Below are 18,658 nucleotides of genomic sequence, written 5' to 3' on the forward strand. Positions count from 1 at the left end.
TGACATTCAACCTTGCACCACCTTCCCTTCTCGTACATCTCATAACCTTACTCTTACCCACATTAACTCTCAACTTCCTTCTCTCACACACCCTTCCAAATTCTGTCACTAGTCGGTCAAGCTTCTCTTCTGTGTCTGCTACCAGTACAGTATCATCTGCAAACAACAACTGATTTACCTCCCATTCATGATCATTCTCGCCTACCAGTTTTATATTTATATATATATATATATATATATATTTATATATATATATATAATATATATATATATATATATATATATATATATATATATATATATATATATATATATATATATACAGTATATTTGTATATAATGTGCTACCATCGTACCTTCGGTGCCTTTTTCAGCCTTTTATTTTGCCGACGTCAGCAGTTGCAAAGGAGTTCGACCCATTCCGAATTAAGAATCTTCGTTTTGTAACCGAAGATTCAGACCAATTGGTACTTTGCCCGGTCAGGAGTATGAGGTGTTACCTTAAAAGAACGGCAGCAGCTGGACCCCATGTGCTAGCTTTTATTTGTCAGCACGGGGAAGGTCAAGAGGAGGGTCATAAGGAATACCTTTTCCTCCTGGATTTGGAAAGTAATTGAGTTTGCTCTTAATCCAGACCCTCCTCCTTCCAAACAACCCAGTTTCATGACATCAGGGGCATTGTAACATCTCTGGCGTTCAAGAAAAACTACTCTCTGGCACAGGTACTGCAAGCGGATGTGTGGAAATGTCGGATGACCTTCACCGCCCACTACCGGCAAGACGTAACCCACAAGAACATGGAGATCTTTTCTATTGATCCTGTGGTGGCTGCACAACAAGTGGTCTATACATCTCAAGCTTCTTGATGGACAAGTAGCAGAGAGTTGAGGGCTGAGGGCACCTGGGTTAGTCTGGGGGTGAATGAGTAAGAATGACTGGCTCCTTTCTTCCTTTCACCGTCTTCCCCTCTGGGGAATCAGCTCCGTGGTACACAGCACAGCTGACCTTGCTTCTCTGCAGGTAAGATCCACTTCCCTTGTGTATCTTAGGTATAGAATTAATACTTGTTGCTTCCCAATACGCTACGAGGGAAGGTAGGGTAAAGTCTGAGGACTCTCGTATCTTTATGACTCGACTTCCTGTGTTGAGGACCAGCTGCATTGCTAGTATCACAAACACACAGCTTCTGCAGGTCGCTAATAATACATACACTAATTGCAGCACTTCATTTTAGCGAGGGTAGGGTTCCTACTACACTCGACCATACATCGAGGAATAGAGAGCCCCAGGTAAAACCAAGGCCAGATGGTGAGGACTTCCTTTCCTCCTAAGAGTTAGTCACCCCTATAAATAGCGAATGGTTTGTATTTGTGTAGGAACAAAAGACAAATTTGTAAGATAATTTGTATTTTTCCTAGCTTACAAACCTGGAGCTATTTATACAAATTGGCCTGCCACCCTGTCCCCCAAGAAGTCCTGCCAGAAAGCAAAAGTGGTTGCTCAGCCCAGGTGTGTGAGTGAGCGGGCTAGCTGTGCTATCCCCATCCCCACCATGCTAACTAGCGGTTGGGGTAGTTATCCCTCACTAAAATTCTCATGACTCGTCTTTCAGCTTCGCCGAAAGTAATACCCCTATAAATAGCTCTAGGTTTGTTTGCTAGGAAAATTACAAATTATTTTACAAATTTGTCATATTTAAAAATCTATTATTGCATAGTCTCTGATACTGTATATCATTCAAGTGTTTAGAAACTACTGTATATTAAAGGTTAACCAGTAAACATCCAATAATAAAGAAAAACTTCTTTTATAGATAAAACAAAACAATGGCTAGTCGGTTCAAAAAAGTCAGCCGTATTGGTCGTGGAACATTTGGGGAGGCATGGTTAGTTACGAGCACGTGTTCTGGGAGACGGTAAGTTTGCTTATATTTTTGCAACTTTAAAAAATTTGCATGTAGTTTTAAAGATTATAATACAGTACAGTATTCTCTTTTCATTTAAATAATGATTACTTAATAAAAATATTTTTATTTGATATTGTAATTGTTACCTAACCAGGGTAATCGCAAACTTCGTTTGTTCTGGCACCAAATACAAACCTTTCAGCTCTTTACTATGGAGATATATTTGTTCCGTAACCGAAATACAAACCACGCTATTTACATAGGGTTTACTTTCGGCGTAGCTGAAAATGACGAGCCATTAGATTTTTAACGAGGGGTAACTACTCCCGCGCTAGTTAGCAAGGGGGTAGGGGAAGGGGTAGCTTGCTACCCCTCCCCCCCACACACCGGTGAATTGTCTCACTTCACGTTTGGCTCGGACGATGAGCAGACATGTCTGTCTTTTGTCCTCGCTTTTGACAGCCTTAATCTGTTTTTTCTTTTTCTTCAGCTTTGTGTGTTTGGAAGTTGGCCTCAACCTTCATCGCAATTATGCGCAAGTGCCCTGGACTCCCTGGCCGCCCCTGTGGAACTTTCATGTCGGCGGTCGAGACGGATCCTCACACCCTTTGCAAGCAGTGTCGAGGTCAACGGTGTGATAGAGACTTAACTTGTAGTGAGTGCAGGGAATGGTCTACCTCCCAGTGGGAGAGGTTTGCCCGGCAGCATAGATGTCCAAGAGAGACCTTTCTCCTTCAAGGGCTACCTTGAAGAAGGAAGGCTCCAAGGACTCTTCTTCCGCCGCCCGAACTTCCTCCGAAGCTCCCACTCGGTCGGTCTCTCGTGAGAGGCCGTCGAGTGGTAGCGTAGGCCTTTGTTCTGTTTCCCGACCTCGGGGTGCGGGAGAGGGCGTTGCCTCCCATAGTAAGGCAGCTCCCCCTCCTCCTCCGGGGGAGGATATTGATTCTCATTACGATGATGACCATGCTGTGTCTAATGATGATCTCTTTCAGCTTTGGGCTTCCTTGGGGCTTAAGGGCTTGCCCTCCAAGGAAGCCCTGTTTAACCTGATCCAGTTGGGGGTAGCTGTCAAGCAATCGCTGGTAATAGCAGAGGTAGACCCTCTGTCTATTGTCGACGTTGTTGTGGCAGAGGCTTCCGACGGGTCTGGTCAAACCTCTGGTGCTGCTGCTGTTGCGGACGTTGCTGAAGGCTCAGCCTCCCCCTCCGAACATCCTTCGAGGGGAAAGTTGAGTTCCACGGTCTCTCCTGCGGGTGCGTCTCCTCCTCGGGGGAGCGCACTGACAGAGACTCCTCTTCGGAGGACCGACAATGTGGATGCCCTTCCTCGAGGTCGCCTTCGCCGTAAGGCTTGTCCTCCTCTTCGCCGTAGGGGCCTTCCTTCTCCCTACAAGGGAGTTAAGAGGCGCCTCTTCGGGTCTTCTTCACCGCCGCCTTCCCCTACAGAGGATTCTTCTCGTCGGGAGCGGACCGTCGCAGCCACGTCCTTGGACCTCTCCGCAGATCGCTCACGATCTCCTACGCCTACCAGACCTTACAGTCCTTCCGGCCTGCCATCGCCCTTGGATGCAGATGCGCAGCAGGCGCCTTCTCATCCCGTCATCCGACGGGCACCGGTCCCTTCGGGGCAAAGGGACGTTTCCCACGGTGTGGGTAAATCCCTTGCGCGTCAAGGTTTCCCTGCGCGTTCAACTGCGCGTTTGCGCACAGTAGCGCACATGCGCTCTCCAGAGCTGCAGCCTTCATACTCGCCTCGCCAGCGCTCTCCTGCTCGTCAACGCTCTCCTGCTCGCCAGCGCTCGCCTGCTCGCCAGCGCTCGCCTGCTCGCCAGCGCTCGCCTGCTCGCCAGCGCTCGCCTGCTCGCCAGCGCTCTCCTGCTAGCCGTCAGTGCCCTTCTGTTCCTGCTGCGCGCCATCGGTCTCCTGACCGCCCACGATCTCTTGCTCGTCAGCGCGCACCTGCGCACCTTGTTCCTGATGCGCGCCAACGCACACCCACGCGCCCTAGATCTTCGGATCTGGACGCAGGCAAGGACCTTACTCCTTCTCCTCGCCCTCGCGCACCTGTGCGCCCATCTTCGCCTGCGCAACAGCGCGCGCGCACTCTGGTACGCACAAAAAAGAGTTCCTGCGCGCTCGCGCGCCCACGAGTCTTCTTCTGAGCCCGACCGCGCGCGTTCGCCCTTGCGCACTTCTTCGCCGTCTGATCTTGCGCCCCAGCTGACTGCGCATCGACACCCTCCTGCACGCCAACGATCTCCTGTGCGCCCGCGCGATCCTTCGCCTGTGCGCAAGCGCTCGCCAGTGCGCCCATAACTCGGATCGTCACAGGTCTCCGACGCGCACGCGCTAAATCACCTGCGCGCGGTCGGTCACCTGCGCGCCATCGTTCGCCAACGCGCCATCGCTCTCCAACGCGCCAGCATTTGCTAACTCGCCATCGCTCGCCAACTCGCCATCGCTCGCCAACTCGCCATCGCTCGCCAACTCGCCATCGCTCGCCAACTCGCCATCGCTCGCCAACTCGCCATCGCTCGCCCACGCGCCATCGATCTCCAGTGCGCCGTTGATCTCCTGCCCACCATCGTTCTCCTGAGCGACAGCGATCTCTACCCTCGCGCGCTCATTCACCTGCGCGCACCCTCAACTGCGCGCCAACGCGCCCCCTCGCCAGCGCGCACCCTCAACTGCGCGCCAACGCGCCCCCTCGCCAGCGCGCCCACTCGCCTGCACGCCCGCTCGCCCACTCGCCTGCACGCCCGCGCGCCCACTCGCCTGCACGCTCGCTCGCCCACTCGCCTGCACGCCCGCTCGCCCACTCGCCTGTGCGCGAACGCGCCCGCGCGCGTTTATCTCTGCGCGACTGCGCGCCCGCGCTCCAGCAGTCGCCCACGTGCGACCCTCCGAATGCTCCATCGCGCGACCCCCAGCGCAACCCCCATTCTTGCCGGGATCCGCAGCGCGTACTTCCGACAGGGACGCGTACTTCCGACAGGGACGCGTACTTCCAGATCGCCATCAGGATCGCCACTGCGCAAGCGCAGGGCTCTCACCCAGGACCAGGAAGAGTCACCGGAGAGGTCCAGGCAACACTCTTCCCTTTCTTCATTTCAGGTAGGCCCCGTTGCGTCCACTCCGAAGGATCAGGAGATCCCCTTCCCTCCAGCGGGGATTACTGACACTGCGTCGGTCACCCGTCAGTCTTGGTTTGGTCACCGGATGAAAGCGGTGGTGCAGGCTGTGAAGCCGGCCCTCGCTGATCTGGGACTCAAACCAAGGACAGACTCGCCCCCGCTGAAGAGAAGGAGAGGAGTGGACTTCGTGGTGACTTCTCCCAGGGAGAAGTTGGCTCCTAAGAGGTCTGGCAGGAAGGCTTCATCCCCTTCGCGGTTGTTTTCTCCTTCTCCTGTGGACGCAGCTTTTCTGTCCTCAGGAGAGTCCAGCGAGGTGAGGGCCTCTCCCACGGCACCAATGGGAGGAACCCCACCTCCAGGAAGAGAAACGTCTCGCGTGGAAGGTACCTTCCAGACCTCTTTGCTGGAGTCCTGTATCCCGCTCAGGAGGGAACCCAAGGACTCAAAGACGATTCCTAAGTCGTCTTCACGGATCCGACCAGAGCCAACCAGACCCCGGGAGAACGTCCACGTGTCTCCCCAAGAAGAGCCTTTGGGGACGGGAGACTTAGCTGCCAGTCCACAGGGAGGAGAGCAGCACGAGTTGGAGCATGCCTTCTGGCAGGTCTTGAATCTGATGAGGCAACTCAACAGGTTCAAGGACCCGGAGATCGCCTCTCGCGAAGGCAAGGATACAGTCCTAGACCAAGTCTATGGTACCCAGAAACCCCCAAGGGCCAGTGCATCTTTGCCTTGGTCCCAGGGGGTGAAGAGTGCCAGAGACAAGGTCGAAGCCCAGCTCTCGGAACTCGCCTCCTCCAGCCGTTCTTCTGCCGGGAACAAACTCCTCCCACCTCCTCGTTTACAGCAGAGGAGGTATCTTGAGATCATGGGGGAGTCCAGTATAGCTCTTCCCCTCCACCACTCGGTGGAAGAGCTCACAAGGGGAATTCCTCTTGAGAAGCTCTCCTCCCGGCAGGTGACATTCTCGGTATCGGAAATCCTTAGCCAGGAGAAGGTCGCGAAGTGTGCCATGCAGGCCACTTCGTGGCGGGACGTCTGGCTGGGTTCTCTGGGCATCCTATTGCGCTCCGAGGACTTGCCTAAGGAGAGTAATAGGAAGGCCCTGGAGACCTTCCTCCTCTTGGGCACTCGCTCCATCGAGTTCCTGGCCCACCAGGTTACCAACCTGTGGGCCAACTCAATCTTAAAGCGACGTGATGCGGTGACCGGGAAATTCCATCCGAAGGTCCCCACCGTGGATGTCTGCAGGCTCAGACACTCCTCCATCCTTGGAGGAAGCTTGTTTGAGCCCAAGGATATAGAACGAACAGCTGAGAGGTGGAGGAAGTCGAATCATGATTCGCTCCTCCAAAGGGCCCTCACATCTCGGCCCTACAAGCCTTCAGCTCCACAACAGCATCAACAGCAGCCTCGCAGGACACCGAAGCAGGCTCTGGCAGCTAAGACGAAGGTGTCTAAGCCACAGCCCTTTCCTGTCAAGGACAAGAGGGGCAGAAAGTCCTCCAGGGGAGGCAGGAATCCTAGAGGGAGCGGCCGTGGCCGTAAACGCTAGGATTGGCAGTCCCCCTGCGTGCCCACCTGTGGGGGGATGCCTACAAAGTTGCGTGCACAGGTGGCAGCAACATGGGGCCGATTCCTGGACGGTCTCTGTGATCAACCAAGGATATCGCGTCCCGTTCACGACATCTCTTCCTCCTCTGACAGCGAATCCAGTGTCGTTGAGCTCCTATGCCATGGGATCGGCAAAGGGGCTAGCCCTTCGGGCGGAAGTCGAGACCTTGCTCAGGAAGGATGCTCTCCAAGAGGTCGTCGACGGCTCCCCAGGCTTCTTCAGTCGACTCTTTCTTGTAAAGAAGGCGTCTGGAGGCTGGAGACCCGTCATCGACCTCTCAGCCCTGAACAAGTTTGTCAAACAAATTCCATTCAGCATGGAGACAGCAGAGACGGTCAGACTTGCAGTGAGACCGCAAGACTTCATGTGCACACTGGATCTGAAGGATGCGTACTTCCAGATCCCAATCCATCCGTCTTCCAGGAAGTACTTGAGATTCAGCCTAGACAACAAGATCTACCAGTTCAAGGTGCTGTGTTTCGGTCTCTCCACAGCACCGCAGCTGTTCACCAGAGTGTTCACCCTGATATCTTCGTGGGCACACAGGATTGGCATCCGTCTCCTTCGCTATCTGGGCGACTGGCTGATCCTGGCAGACTCGGAGTCAACCCTTCTTCGACACCGAGACAAGCTTCTGGGACTTTGCCAAGATCTGGGGATCATGGTAAATCTCGAGAAGTCTTCTCTGCTTCCATCTCAACGACTGGTATATCTAGGCATGATATTGGACAACAATCTCCACAAAGCCTTTTCATCAGACGACAGGATAGCAAGGCTGAGGAGGGTCGCAGAACCTTTCCTCAGACGGGAAAAGCTTCCAGCCCAATCTTGGTTACGTCTTCTAGGTCACCTGTCCTCCCTGGCCCGTCTAGTTCCAAACGGCCACCTCAGGATGAGATCCCTGCAATGGCGGCTCAAGTCCCGGTGGAATCAAGGACACAATTCCCCGGACTTTCTGGTCCCCATAGGTCCTGCGGAACGGACGGACCTGCAGTGGGGGTTGACCGACGGAAACCTTCGAAAGGGAGTGGATCTTCTCGTCCTCCCCCCGGATTTGATGCTGTTCTCGGACGCCTCAAACCAAGGGTGGGGGGCCCACGTTCTGAACCACAAGATCTCAGGCCGGTGGTCTGAATCAGAAAAGTACCTCCACATCAATCTGCTAGAGATGAAGGCTGTATATCTGGCCCTTCAACAGTTCCAACAGACTCTGGCGGGTCACTCCGTGGTGGTGATGAGCGATAACACCACAGTAGTGACTTATATCAACAAGCAGGGAGGTACCTTTTCACAACAGCTATCCCATCTTGCAGTAGAGATTCTGAGGTGGTCCGAAGCCCACTTGATACCACTATCAGCTCGCTTCATTCCGGGCAAAAGGAATGTGCTCGCCGACAGTCTGAGCAGAGCTTCGCAGATAGTGAGTACCGAGTGGTCTTTGGATCCTCTAGTAGCCAACAAAGTCCTGACTTTGTGGGGTTCCCCGACAGTGGACTTGTTCGCGATAGCCTTGAATTTCAAGCTGCCTCTGTACTGCTCCCCAGTCCCGGACCCGAAGGCACTCTGGTAAGATGCCTTCCAACAATGGTGGGACAACATCGACGTCTACGCTTTCCCACCGTTCGTCAACAAGACCAGACTATCGGTCAACCTGTCAATGACCTTGATAGCTCCGCTATGGCATCATGCAGAGTGGTTCCCGGACCTTCTTCAGCTCCTGACGGAACTCCTGAGAGAACTCCCCCCACGACACGAGTTACTCAAGCAACCACACTGCAATATCTTCCACAAAGCCATAGCTTCGCTTCGGCTTCACGCCTGGAGACTGTCCAGCATCTCCTCACAGATAGAGGCTTTTCGCAACAAGTTGTGGAGAGGTTGTCTCGACACCTGCGAAAGTCATTTGCAGGGGTCTACCAGGCGAAGTGGAGAGTCTTCTGTGGTTGGTGTCGTGGGAGGGGTATCTCTCCCCTCGATGCCACTATTCCAGCAATAGCGGAGTTTCTTGTATATTTGCGGAAGGAAATGCGCCTTTCGGTCTCGGCGGTGAAAGGCTATCGCTCAGCCTTAAGCCTGGCCTTCAGGCTTAAAGGATTGGACATTTCTTTCTCGCTGGAACTTTCCTTGCTCATACGAAGCTACGAACTTACCTGCCCTCAGTCGGAAGTGAGACCTCCTCCATGGAACGTGGTTCAGGTTCTCAGGGCTCTTAAGAGATCTCTGTTCGAACCATTACGCCAGGCCTCTGATCGTCACCTGACTTGGAAGACGGTGTTCCTGCTCGCTCTAGCTTCTGCCAAGCGTGTCAGTGAACTTCATGGTCTCTCGTACGACGTAGCCCATTCAAGGGGATGGGGGGAGGTAACGTTCAGGTTCGTCCCTGAGTTTGTTGCCAAGACTCAGAACCCTGGGGTTCCGGACCCACGGTTTGACTCCTTCAGGGTTTCGAGTCTTCGTTCTGTAACAGATGACCCAGACCATCTTCTTCTGTGCCCAGTAAGGAGTCTGAGGCGTTATCTTAAAGAACAGCTGCAGTCCGTCCTCGCGTGCAAGCCCTGTTTGTGAGCACGGGAGGACTAAGAGGAGGGTCATCAAGAATACCATTTCAGCCTGGATTCGAAGGGTCTTCCATCATTCCCTGAATCCAGACCCTCCTCCGTCACGTCGCCCTAGAGCACACGATGTCAGAGGCATCGCAACGTCCCTGGCATTCAAGAGATATTTCTCTGTGATGCAGGTGCTACAAGCTGGGGTCTAGAAGCATCAAACGACCTTCACAGCCCACTACCTGCAGGACGTGACCCACAGGATCCTCGATACGTTCTCCATCGGCCCTGTGGTGGCTGCACAACAGCTAGTCTAACCTCAGGTTCCTTAATGGACAGGTAGCAGAAGGTTGAGGGCATTGTTACCCGTATGTCTGGCCCTTACTCTTTTCTTCATCCTCCCCTCTCTTGGGGAAAGCAGCATCCTGGGTTCTCTGCATAGCTGACCTCAAACCACTGTAGGTAAACCATGCTTCCTTGTGCTCCTAGTATTAGTATAATACTGTCGCGTCCCCCATACCCTGACGAGGTGGTATTGGGAACGTCCTAACCTAGATTTCCATCTAAAGGACTTCAGGTCAACTTCCTAGGATGAGTCACAGTTCTTTCCTTCACACACAAGCTTATGTAGGCCGCACGTTCCTTGCGGAGCAAGGAATTTGCGAGGTGCAGGGACTTTTTCTCGAGTGCTGCTCACTCGGATTCTGAGTCCCCGGGCAAAGCCAAAGCCAGTAAGGCTGGGACTTTCCACCCTACCTAAGGGATAAGTCAACCCATGTAAATAGCGGGGTTTGTATTTCGGTTACGGAACAAATGACAAATTCGGAGATGATTTGTATTTTTCCTAACCATACAAACCTTAGCTATTTACACATATTTGCCCGCCAGCCCTGTCCCTCGTGAAGTCCTACCTCTAAGCGAAGTGAATCAGTTCACCGGTGTGTGAGGGGGGAGCTACCCCTCCCTTACCCTCTCGCTAACTAGCGAGAGGGTAGTTAACCCTCATTAAAAATCTAATGGCTCGTCATTTCAGCTACGCCGAAAGTAATACCCCATGTAAATAGCTAAGGTTTGTATGGTTAGGAAAAATACAAATTATCTCCGAATTTGTCATTTTTAACCCTTTTACCCCCGGGGTATTTGGAAATTTCCAGCCCTTAACCCCCAAGGGGTTATTTTTTTCACAGCACATTTTGCAGTATATTTTTTTTAAATTGCTCTAACAGCCTTAATTTTTGTCATAGAGAGGTCTGGTTGGTCTCATTCTCTTGGAAAATGCCTGAATTTTCTCAAAAAATTATCAAAAAATATGAAAAAAAAAATTTATAGCATTTTTTTGCAAGGACGTACCGGTACGTCCATGGGGGTAAAGGGATGGCTTTTGTGAAACGTATCAGTACGTCCTTTGGGGGTAAAAGGGTTAATATACTTACCCGGTGGATATATATAATTATAGTCCCTCCCTTCCGCCCCTCTAGAGACCCTACGGGCTGAGAAGAACTGGATGGTATCGGAATATGTTTAGTATCCTGCCGAGTGGTGGCGCTAGTGTACACCCAGCAACTATCACGGTGATCGCTCGCGAGTTTTGAATCTGTCGGAACGTTAGAGACGTTAGCTATATATATATATCCACTGGGTAAGTATATTAAAAAATTTATTTTAAATTGAAAATATCATTTCATGTTATTCCCTTGGGGTTCCTCTTCGGAGTTCCTCCCTGGGAAATTTCTGTTAAATAATTTTTTTTATTTTCCCAGTCAACTATGCAGTTGTTCTTCATTCGACTAGAGAGTGCCAACGAAGCAGAGCTGTCCTGTTCATGACGGGAATCTGCTGTCGCTGCCGAGCTGTCCTGTTCATGACTGGGAAATCTACTATCGCTGCCGTCCCTCAGAGGACGTCGTCATGGGCGTTATCCCTTCTCTTAGAAGTACTCCCGTGACAACGTGCCAGTACTTCAGATCATCTTAGAACGCTAAAGGAGTTTCGCCTCCAGGGGTTGGACAACTTCCCTTCCGAGGGAGGTTTCCTCCCCAGGTGTGAGGTTTTCTCCCTTCAGAGGGAGAACTTCTCATACCTTAATAAATTCATCGCCTTGCTGAGTTTCTCTTCCTCCAGGGGTGGAGCACAGTCTTGGCAAGTCTCTTCTCGAGTGTCTTCAGGTCTCTTCTACGAAGTGTTAACTCTCTCGTTCGCAAGAGAGGCCACTCATAGAGACTGCTCTTTGGAGGATCGTTCCTGATAGGTCAGCTTGCTGATCCAATGGCCCTATGGGGCGTCACCACGAGTGTCTTCAGGTCTCTTCTACGAAGTGTCACCTCTCTCGTTCGCGAGAGAGGCCATTCATAGAGACTCCTCTTTGGAGGATCGTCCCTGGTAAGGTCAGCTTGCTGATCTAACGGCCCCAAGGGGCTTCACCACGAGTGTCTTCAAGTCTCTTCTACGAAGGGCACCTCTCTCGTTCGCGGGAGAGGTCTCTCATAGAGACTCCGCCTCGGAGGATCAAGCAGACCTTCCAGTGACCTCTACCTTGGGACCTTTGCGGTCCCATCGGTGGATACTGGCCCTTCCAAAGGGCACTTCCCGGTTCCTGATCGTCCTGCCAGCTGACCTACTGATCTACCAGCGCAACCTTGCGCTGCAACGAAAGACTTCGGTCCTGGACTCTAAAGCAGACCTGCTTACGGTCCTCATCGGGGGATGCCCGCCCTTTTTTAAGGACACATCCCAGTTCCTGATCGTCCTGCCAGCTGACCCTTCAACCTACTAGCGCGCGCGCTCGCCGATCTTCTTACGTGCGCAAGCGCCGACGATCTTCTTACGCGCGCAAGCGCCGACGATCTTCTTACACTCGCAAGTGCCGATGATTTTCTTATGCGCGTAAGCGCCGATGATCGTCCGCGCGCGGGTACCGATGGTTTCCCGTGCGCGCACCGCTACCTTCGCGCGCGCTCGCTGATCTTCTTACGCGCACAAGCGCCGACAATCTTCTTACGCTCGCAAGCGCCAACGATCTTCTTACGCGCGCAAGCGCCGACGATCCTTACAAGCACCGACGATCTTCTTACGCGCGCAAGCGCCGACGATCTTTTCCGCGCGCGGGTACCGATGGTCTCCCGCGCGCGCCAATAGTCTTGCGCGCCAACATTCTGGCCCGCACGGGCTCTTCATTCTGATCCTGAACGTCAATCTGATTCCTGCGCACTCTACGAAGTCTCGCCCGCGCTCGAGCCCCGGGTATTCCCCAGCGCGCCCCCCAGCGCAATCGTCAATGCCCTCCCAAGCGCAAGGCTGCAGGACAACGCGCGGTAAGGGCACCATCATCGCATTCCCCCCCCCACAAGCACAGAACAGCGTGCTTGCTTGTAGGGGGGAAGGTTCCAGAAAGGTCCAGGGATATTTCTTCCTTATCTTCTTACAGGCAACTCCCCCTCCAGGGGGAGTGTCTGACAGCGCAGCTGGCAGCCCTGGTTTGGGGCTCTAATCAGAGCAGTAGCACAGGCTTTCAAGCCTGTTTTCTCCGAGTTGGGCCACAAATCCTTGTCTGCATCTACTCCCCTGAAGAGGGAAAGAGGAGTTTCGGATGCGGTAACTTCTCCGAGGACGAAGCTGTCTCCTCGTAAGTCTTCGAGGCAGGCACCTTCCCCCCTCAGACTTTTCTCCCTCCCCTTCGGACGAAGATCTCCCGTCCTCAGGAGAGTCACGTGAGGTGAGACATCACATCATTGAGGGAAACCCCACCTCGCGCGGTAAAGTCTTCTCGATTAAGGGGTGGAGAAGAGCCTGCCTCCGTCATTGTTGGGAGTCCTGCATCCCTCCCAGGAGGGAGTCAAAGGACTTCAAGGCAATACAGGGAGGCCTGAAACGACGGCGTCATAAAGTACGCTCAGTAAACAACCACGCTCAGTAAACAAACGAAGGCATTTAACGTGCATGATGAAAGTGATAAATAATGATATTACAGTAAAAGCTTTTAGAAAATATGTTATTACAAATATTATTTACCGTATCTATATAAAATCATACATACGTAGCAAAGCAGGAAAACAATTTATGAGAGAGAGAGAGAGAGAGAGAGAGAGAGAGAGAGAGAGAGAGAGAGTGTGTGTGTGTGTGTGTGTGTGTGTGAGAGTGTGTGTGTGTGTGTGTGTGTGTGTGGTTTTACGTACAGTAAATGTAAATTTTAAACAAAAAAATAGCCCCATTTCATATAAAATAAGTTATTACAAATATTTTACTTTATCATATTACAGTAGTCCTGTATAATACTGTAAAGTTCAGTACAGTATGTTGTCGTTAGTCGTGGCGATGAAATTCTCACGAAACAAAAACACGGCATTCGATTTCAACAGCTGATTCATTCTCTCTCTCTCTCTCTCTCTCTCTCTCTCTCTCTCTCTCTCTCTTCGTGTTATACAATACTTACATATAGATGAAGAAACTAAAATTAGTTTTCTTAGTGCCAATTAAATACGAAACGAAAAAAATTATGCCGAGTTTACATCCATTTCAATCGTTGCTAAAAATACGGCATCCGATTTCATCAGCAAACCACTATTTTTTGGGAAACATCATTTTATTCTAGAAAATTGCTACTCTTTAAATAGTTAATTGCACATTAAGAAAGGGTGTACTTTTGTTTTTAAATTTCGGGTGTGTTTTAAAAATCGAGTATTGTTGACTTCTTTTTGTTTTACTTTTGGCTGTGATCAGATCAGCTGATGTCTAGCTGCCGCTCTTGAGAGCGTACGAATACACTTACAAAGTATCGTTTATACCATTTCTTAACTTATTCAAACCGTCTATACAGTTGATATTACATAAGCACCAATGTGTTACTGTATAACCTATCAAATTTTTTTGTTTATTACTTTTCACTACCTCCCATTCCTTACCTCTCTCTATCTCTCTAACAAATGATATCTTTGTTGCTCCTCAAAATTTCATTTATATTGAAAATCAATCATGATTCAATTTTCCTTACTTTCTCCAATCTCGCACCATCGGTCACATCGCGGTATTTTCGAAATTTCCGGAAAATCCGCGATATATGTATATACATGCGTTATGAAAAAAATCTGCCAAGTGGTGAATCCGCGATGGTCGAAGCGCGAAGTAGCGAGGGATCACTGTATTATGAAAATATCATTTCACAACGTTCGGATCCTAACTTTATGCTACAAGACATGCAAAGCAGACTCTTGTCGTTTATGCAGAACTACCAGCGTAGCGACAAACCTCATATCAGCACACGTGACAGTTTTGGTCGGGATCGAGACAGCGAGCAGGCTTCTCTACAAGTTTCGAAATGTCCTGTGGGACGTGTTCTCGAACGCCCTTGTAATCGAGGATCTAAGCTTCCTGCTAGCCACTATGAACGTCCTTTAGGAAGTGATCGTGATCGTTCACCTAAGTCCGCAGTCGACAGCCCGTATATAGAACGCGAATGCCCTTACAAGAGCAAGGAGATCCTTTCTTCAGACAGTGTGCTCGAACATCCTTCAAAGAAAGAAGTTGGACGTCCTGTTAAACAGGTTATCGAACGTCCTTCCAAACGTGCTTCCAAACGTCCTGAGAAGCAGGCTGACGTTCGTCCTTCGAAACAGTCTATCGAACGTCCTTCGAAACAGGCTCCCGGACATCCTACGAAACAAGCTGCCGATCGTCCTTCGGAACAGGCTGCCGAACATCCTGCCAAACAGGCTGTCGAACGTCTTGTAATTCAGGAAGCTCCTCGCTCCGCTAATATTAGTGAACGTCCTCCAGTTCGTGTTTCCGAACGGAAAACAGACGAACAAGTCGCTGAACAGCAAGCGGTTCGCAGTGTCGAACGCTTGTCAGGAGTTGACGGCGAGCGCTTTTCAGAGTATGATCCTGAACTTCCTATCCTTTATCATATTTCGGATGTTAGTCTGGATTGTGATAATGAGGCTCACTCTTTTCTAGACATTGATACAGATCAAGTGCAGGAACTTCTTGACTCCGATCGAGCTGATTGCGAGCGTTCGGCTGAGCCGCAAGTGGCACGGCCGCTTTATATTATTCGCAATGATCCTGTTTCTGTTGCTGTTGGCACTCAGGATATTTTTGAGAAGAAAACTGCTCTCAACCCTGCTGCTCCCAAAGGAACGTTGCAAGAGAAGGACATAGAAGGCCAGCTTTCTCCTATGGAGTTTGATGATGTTTCAGAAGACGAGGACTCAGTTTCGTTTCGTCATTCTGCCGACTTGAAAAAACTGATGAAAGTTTTTACGGAAGAGTTCTCAGACTTTTTGTGCCTGTGGCTCCACGTTTGCCACCGTCTGAGTTTACTCTTGGGAAAGCCTCCAAGAAAGCTCGCTTTACCAAGTTGGTGTTATAGCGCTCATCTAAGAGAGCTCTTAAATTGATGGGTGACTGGTTACAGTCTAAGAAAGCCTTAGGAAAAGCAGCTTTCTCCTTTCCTCCGGCTAGACTGGCCTCCAGGTCTAGTATCTGGTACGAGACAGGAGAAGTTCTCGGCTTGGGGATACCTGCCTCTGCCTAGGGAGATTTCTCAAGGTTCGTAGACGCTCCTCGTCGGTCGGCCATGAGAAAGACCAAGATCTTTTGGTCTACTTCGGAGATGGACCACCTGCTCAAGGGAATTTTTCGAGCCTTTGAAGTTTTTAACTTCTTAGACTGGACACTTGGAGCTTTGGGTAAAAAAGTTGAGACTTTTAAAGAGGGGGATACCTCTCCCCTAGTCCATTTGATGTCTTGCATGAACAAGGCTTTAAGGGATGGATCCAACGAACTAGCAGCGCTCTTTTCTGCAGGCATCCTTAAGTAAAGGGATCAATTATGCTCGTTTCTTTCGCTGGGGGTTACTCCCTTCCAGAAGTCCGAGCTGTTGTATGCGCCTCTTTCTCCATTGTTGTTCCCACAAGATCTTATCAAGGAGATTTCGGCAGCCTTAGCTCAAAAGGCTACTCAGGATCTTGTCTCCAAGACAGCCAGGAAAGCTCTTCCACCCTCATTTACCAGTTGCAAGCCTAAGGAAGAAACTTTTCCCAACTTTTCCCAGCCCTTTCGAGGGAGATCTTCCAGCAGGGGTAGTTCCAGACCTGATGCTAGAAGGAGTAAGAGAAGAGGCTTCAGAGCAGGGCAAAGTAGAGTCTGACTGCTTTCGCCTTCAGGCAGTAAGAGCCAGACTACTCAAATTCTGGCGAGCGTGGGAGAAGAGAGGAGCAGATCAGTGGTCTATACAGATCTTGAAGGAGGGTTACAAGATCCCCTTTCAAGGGAGCCCTCCTCTGGTCTTAGTTCCTGTGGATCTCTCTCCCAGATACAGAGAGGAGGCAAAGAGACGAGCTCTATCGAACCAAGTATCTCTTATGTTAGAAAAGGGGGCCATAGAGAAGGTACAGGATATTTGTTCACCAGGTTTTTACAACCGCTTGTTCTTGGTACCCAAGAACTCGGGGGGGATGGCATCCAGTTCTGGACGTGAGTGCGCTGAACAAGTTCATCATGAAGACGAAGTTCTCTATGGAGACTTCGAACTCAGTGCTAGCCGCATTAAGGAAAGGCAACTGGATGGTTTCTTTAGACCTCCAGGACGCCTACTTCCACATCCCTATCCATCCGAGCTTCAAACATTACCTAAGGTTCGTCTTCATGGGAGATGTCTTCCAATTCAGAGCCCTATGCTTCGGCCTTTGCACAGCACCTCAGGTCTTTACGAAGCTCATGCTAAATGTAGCAAAGATCCTCCATTCAAGGGGCATAAGAGCCTCCCTGTATCTCGACAACTGGCTTCTCAGAGCTCACTCATACGACCACTGACTGGAGGATCTTCAGACAACATTGGACCTTTCAAAAGAGCTGGGTCTCCTTGTAAACAAGGAAAAGTCTCTCTTGGTTCCATCTCAAGAGATTCTCTATTTGGGATGACGATACGGAGTCAGATTTTTCGGGCTTTTCCGTCTCCCTTAAGGATGGAACAAGCCAGATTGAAACTACAATCGTTTCAAAACAAGAACATATGTTCAGCAAGGAAGTGGATGAGCCTAGTAGGAACCCTCTCCTCCTTGGAACAATTTGTTCCACTAGGAAGTCTAAACATTCGTCCTCTCCAGTTCCATCTCGACAACCATTGGAACAAGGAGAGAGACTTGGAAACGATGTCCATTCCGATTACGAACTCCATCAAAGACTGCCTTCGGTAGTGGGAAGAACCAAACAAGTTCCAGGAAGGTCTCGACCTTTCAGTATAGAGCCCAGACCTTGGGTTATGCTCCGACGCCTCGGACACAGGATGGGGAGCAACCCTAAACAAGTTGGAAGTCTCGGGCTATGGTCAGAGAACTAAAAATCTTTACATATAAACCACAAGGAGTTGTTGGCAGTTCTATTAGCCCTCAAAAGTTTCGAGGAATTAGTCACCAACAAAGTGGTTCAGGTCAATGCGGACAACACGACAGCGTTGGCGTACATCTCAAAGCAGGGGGATCCCACTCGATATCTGTACGAGATGGCAAAGAATCTCCTTTTGTGGGCAAGAGAGAGGAACGTTATCCTTATGACAAGGTTCATCCAAGGGGAGAAAAACGTAATGGCAGACAGCCTCAGCAGAAGAGGTCAGATCCTACCAACAGAGTGGACACTCAACCTTCATGTTTTCAAGAGCCTGTGGCGTCCTTTGGGGTCGTCCATGCATAGATCTCTTTGCAACCTCAAAGACAAAGAGGTTAGAGGCATATTGCTCCCCTGTACCGGATCCAGAAGCAGGCCACATAGATGCGTTTCTTTTGGACTGGTCCAACCTAGATCTGTACGCCTTCCCACCATACAAAATCCTGTACAAAGTAGTACAGAAATTTGTAACATCCAAAGGGACTAGGATGACCCTAGTGGCTCCCTATTGGCCGTCAAGAGAATGGTTCACAGAGGTACTGGAATGGGTGGTGGACACTCCAAGAATACTTCCATTAAGAGTAGATCTACTCAGACAACCCCACTTGGAAAGATTCCATCAAAATCTCCACGCTCTTGAGCTGACTGCCTTCAGACTATCGAAAGACTCTCTAGATCTAGAGGCTTTTTGAAGGAGGCAGCTCAAGCCATTGCAAGAGCAAGAAGAACTTCGACTATCAAAGTCTATCAGTCCAAGTGGGAGGTGTTAAGAGAGTGGTGTAGAGTCAACTCTCTTTCCTCATCCAGTACCTCTGTAGCTCAAATTGCAGATTTCCTGCTACACCTTCGAAGGAAGTGCAATTTCTCCTCCTCTACTATTAAAGGTTATAGGAGCATGTTAGCAACTGTGTTCAGACATAGAAACCTTGACCTTTCTAACAATAAGGATCTGCAAGAACTTCTTAAGTCTTTCGAGACTACAAAAAACGAAACCAAGATTCTCCAGCCTGGAAATTGGATATTGTTATGAAGTATCTTATGAACGACAGGTTTGAGCCACTGGGTTCAACTTCTATGA

General features: G+C 50.3%; 1 protein-coding gene across 1 annotated transcript in view; it reads left to right on the top strand.

Moving 5' to 3' along the window:
* The window catches only part of LOC137642886 (uncharacterized), a 132,663-nt gene that overhangs the window by 19,337 nt on the left and 94,668 nt on the right, over window positions 1-18,658 (top strand). Inside the window, exon 2 of the mRNA XM_068375755.1 lies at window positions 1,814-1,915. Coding sequence (XP_068231856.1) covers window positions 1,827-1,915 — 89 coding nt within the window. The 5' untranslated portion in view covers window positions 1,814-1,826. The remainder of the gene's footprint in view (window positions 1-1,813; window positions 1,916-18,658) is intronic.

This window comes from Palaemon carinicauda, chromosome 1, assembly GCF_036898095.1.
Source record: "Palaemon carinicauda isolate YSFRI2023 chromosome 1, ASM3689809v2, whole genome shotgun sequence".
Taxonomy (NCBI): domain Eukaryota; kingdom Metazoa; phylum Arthropoda; class Malacostraca; order Decapoda; family Palaemonidae; genus Palaemon; species Palaemon carinicauda.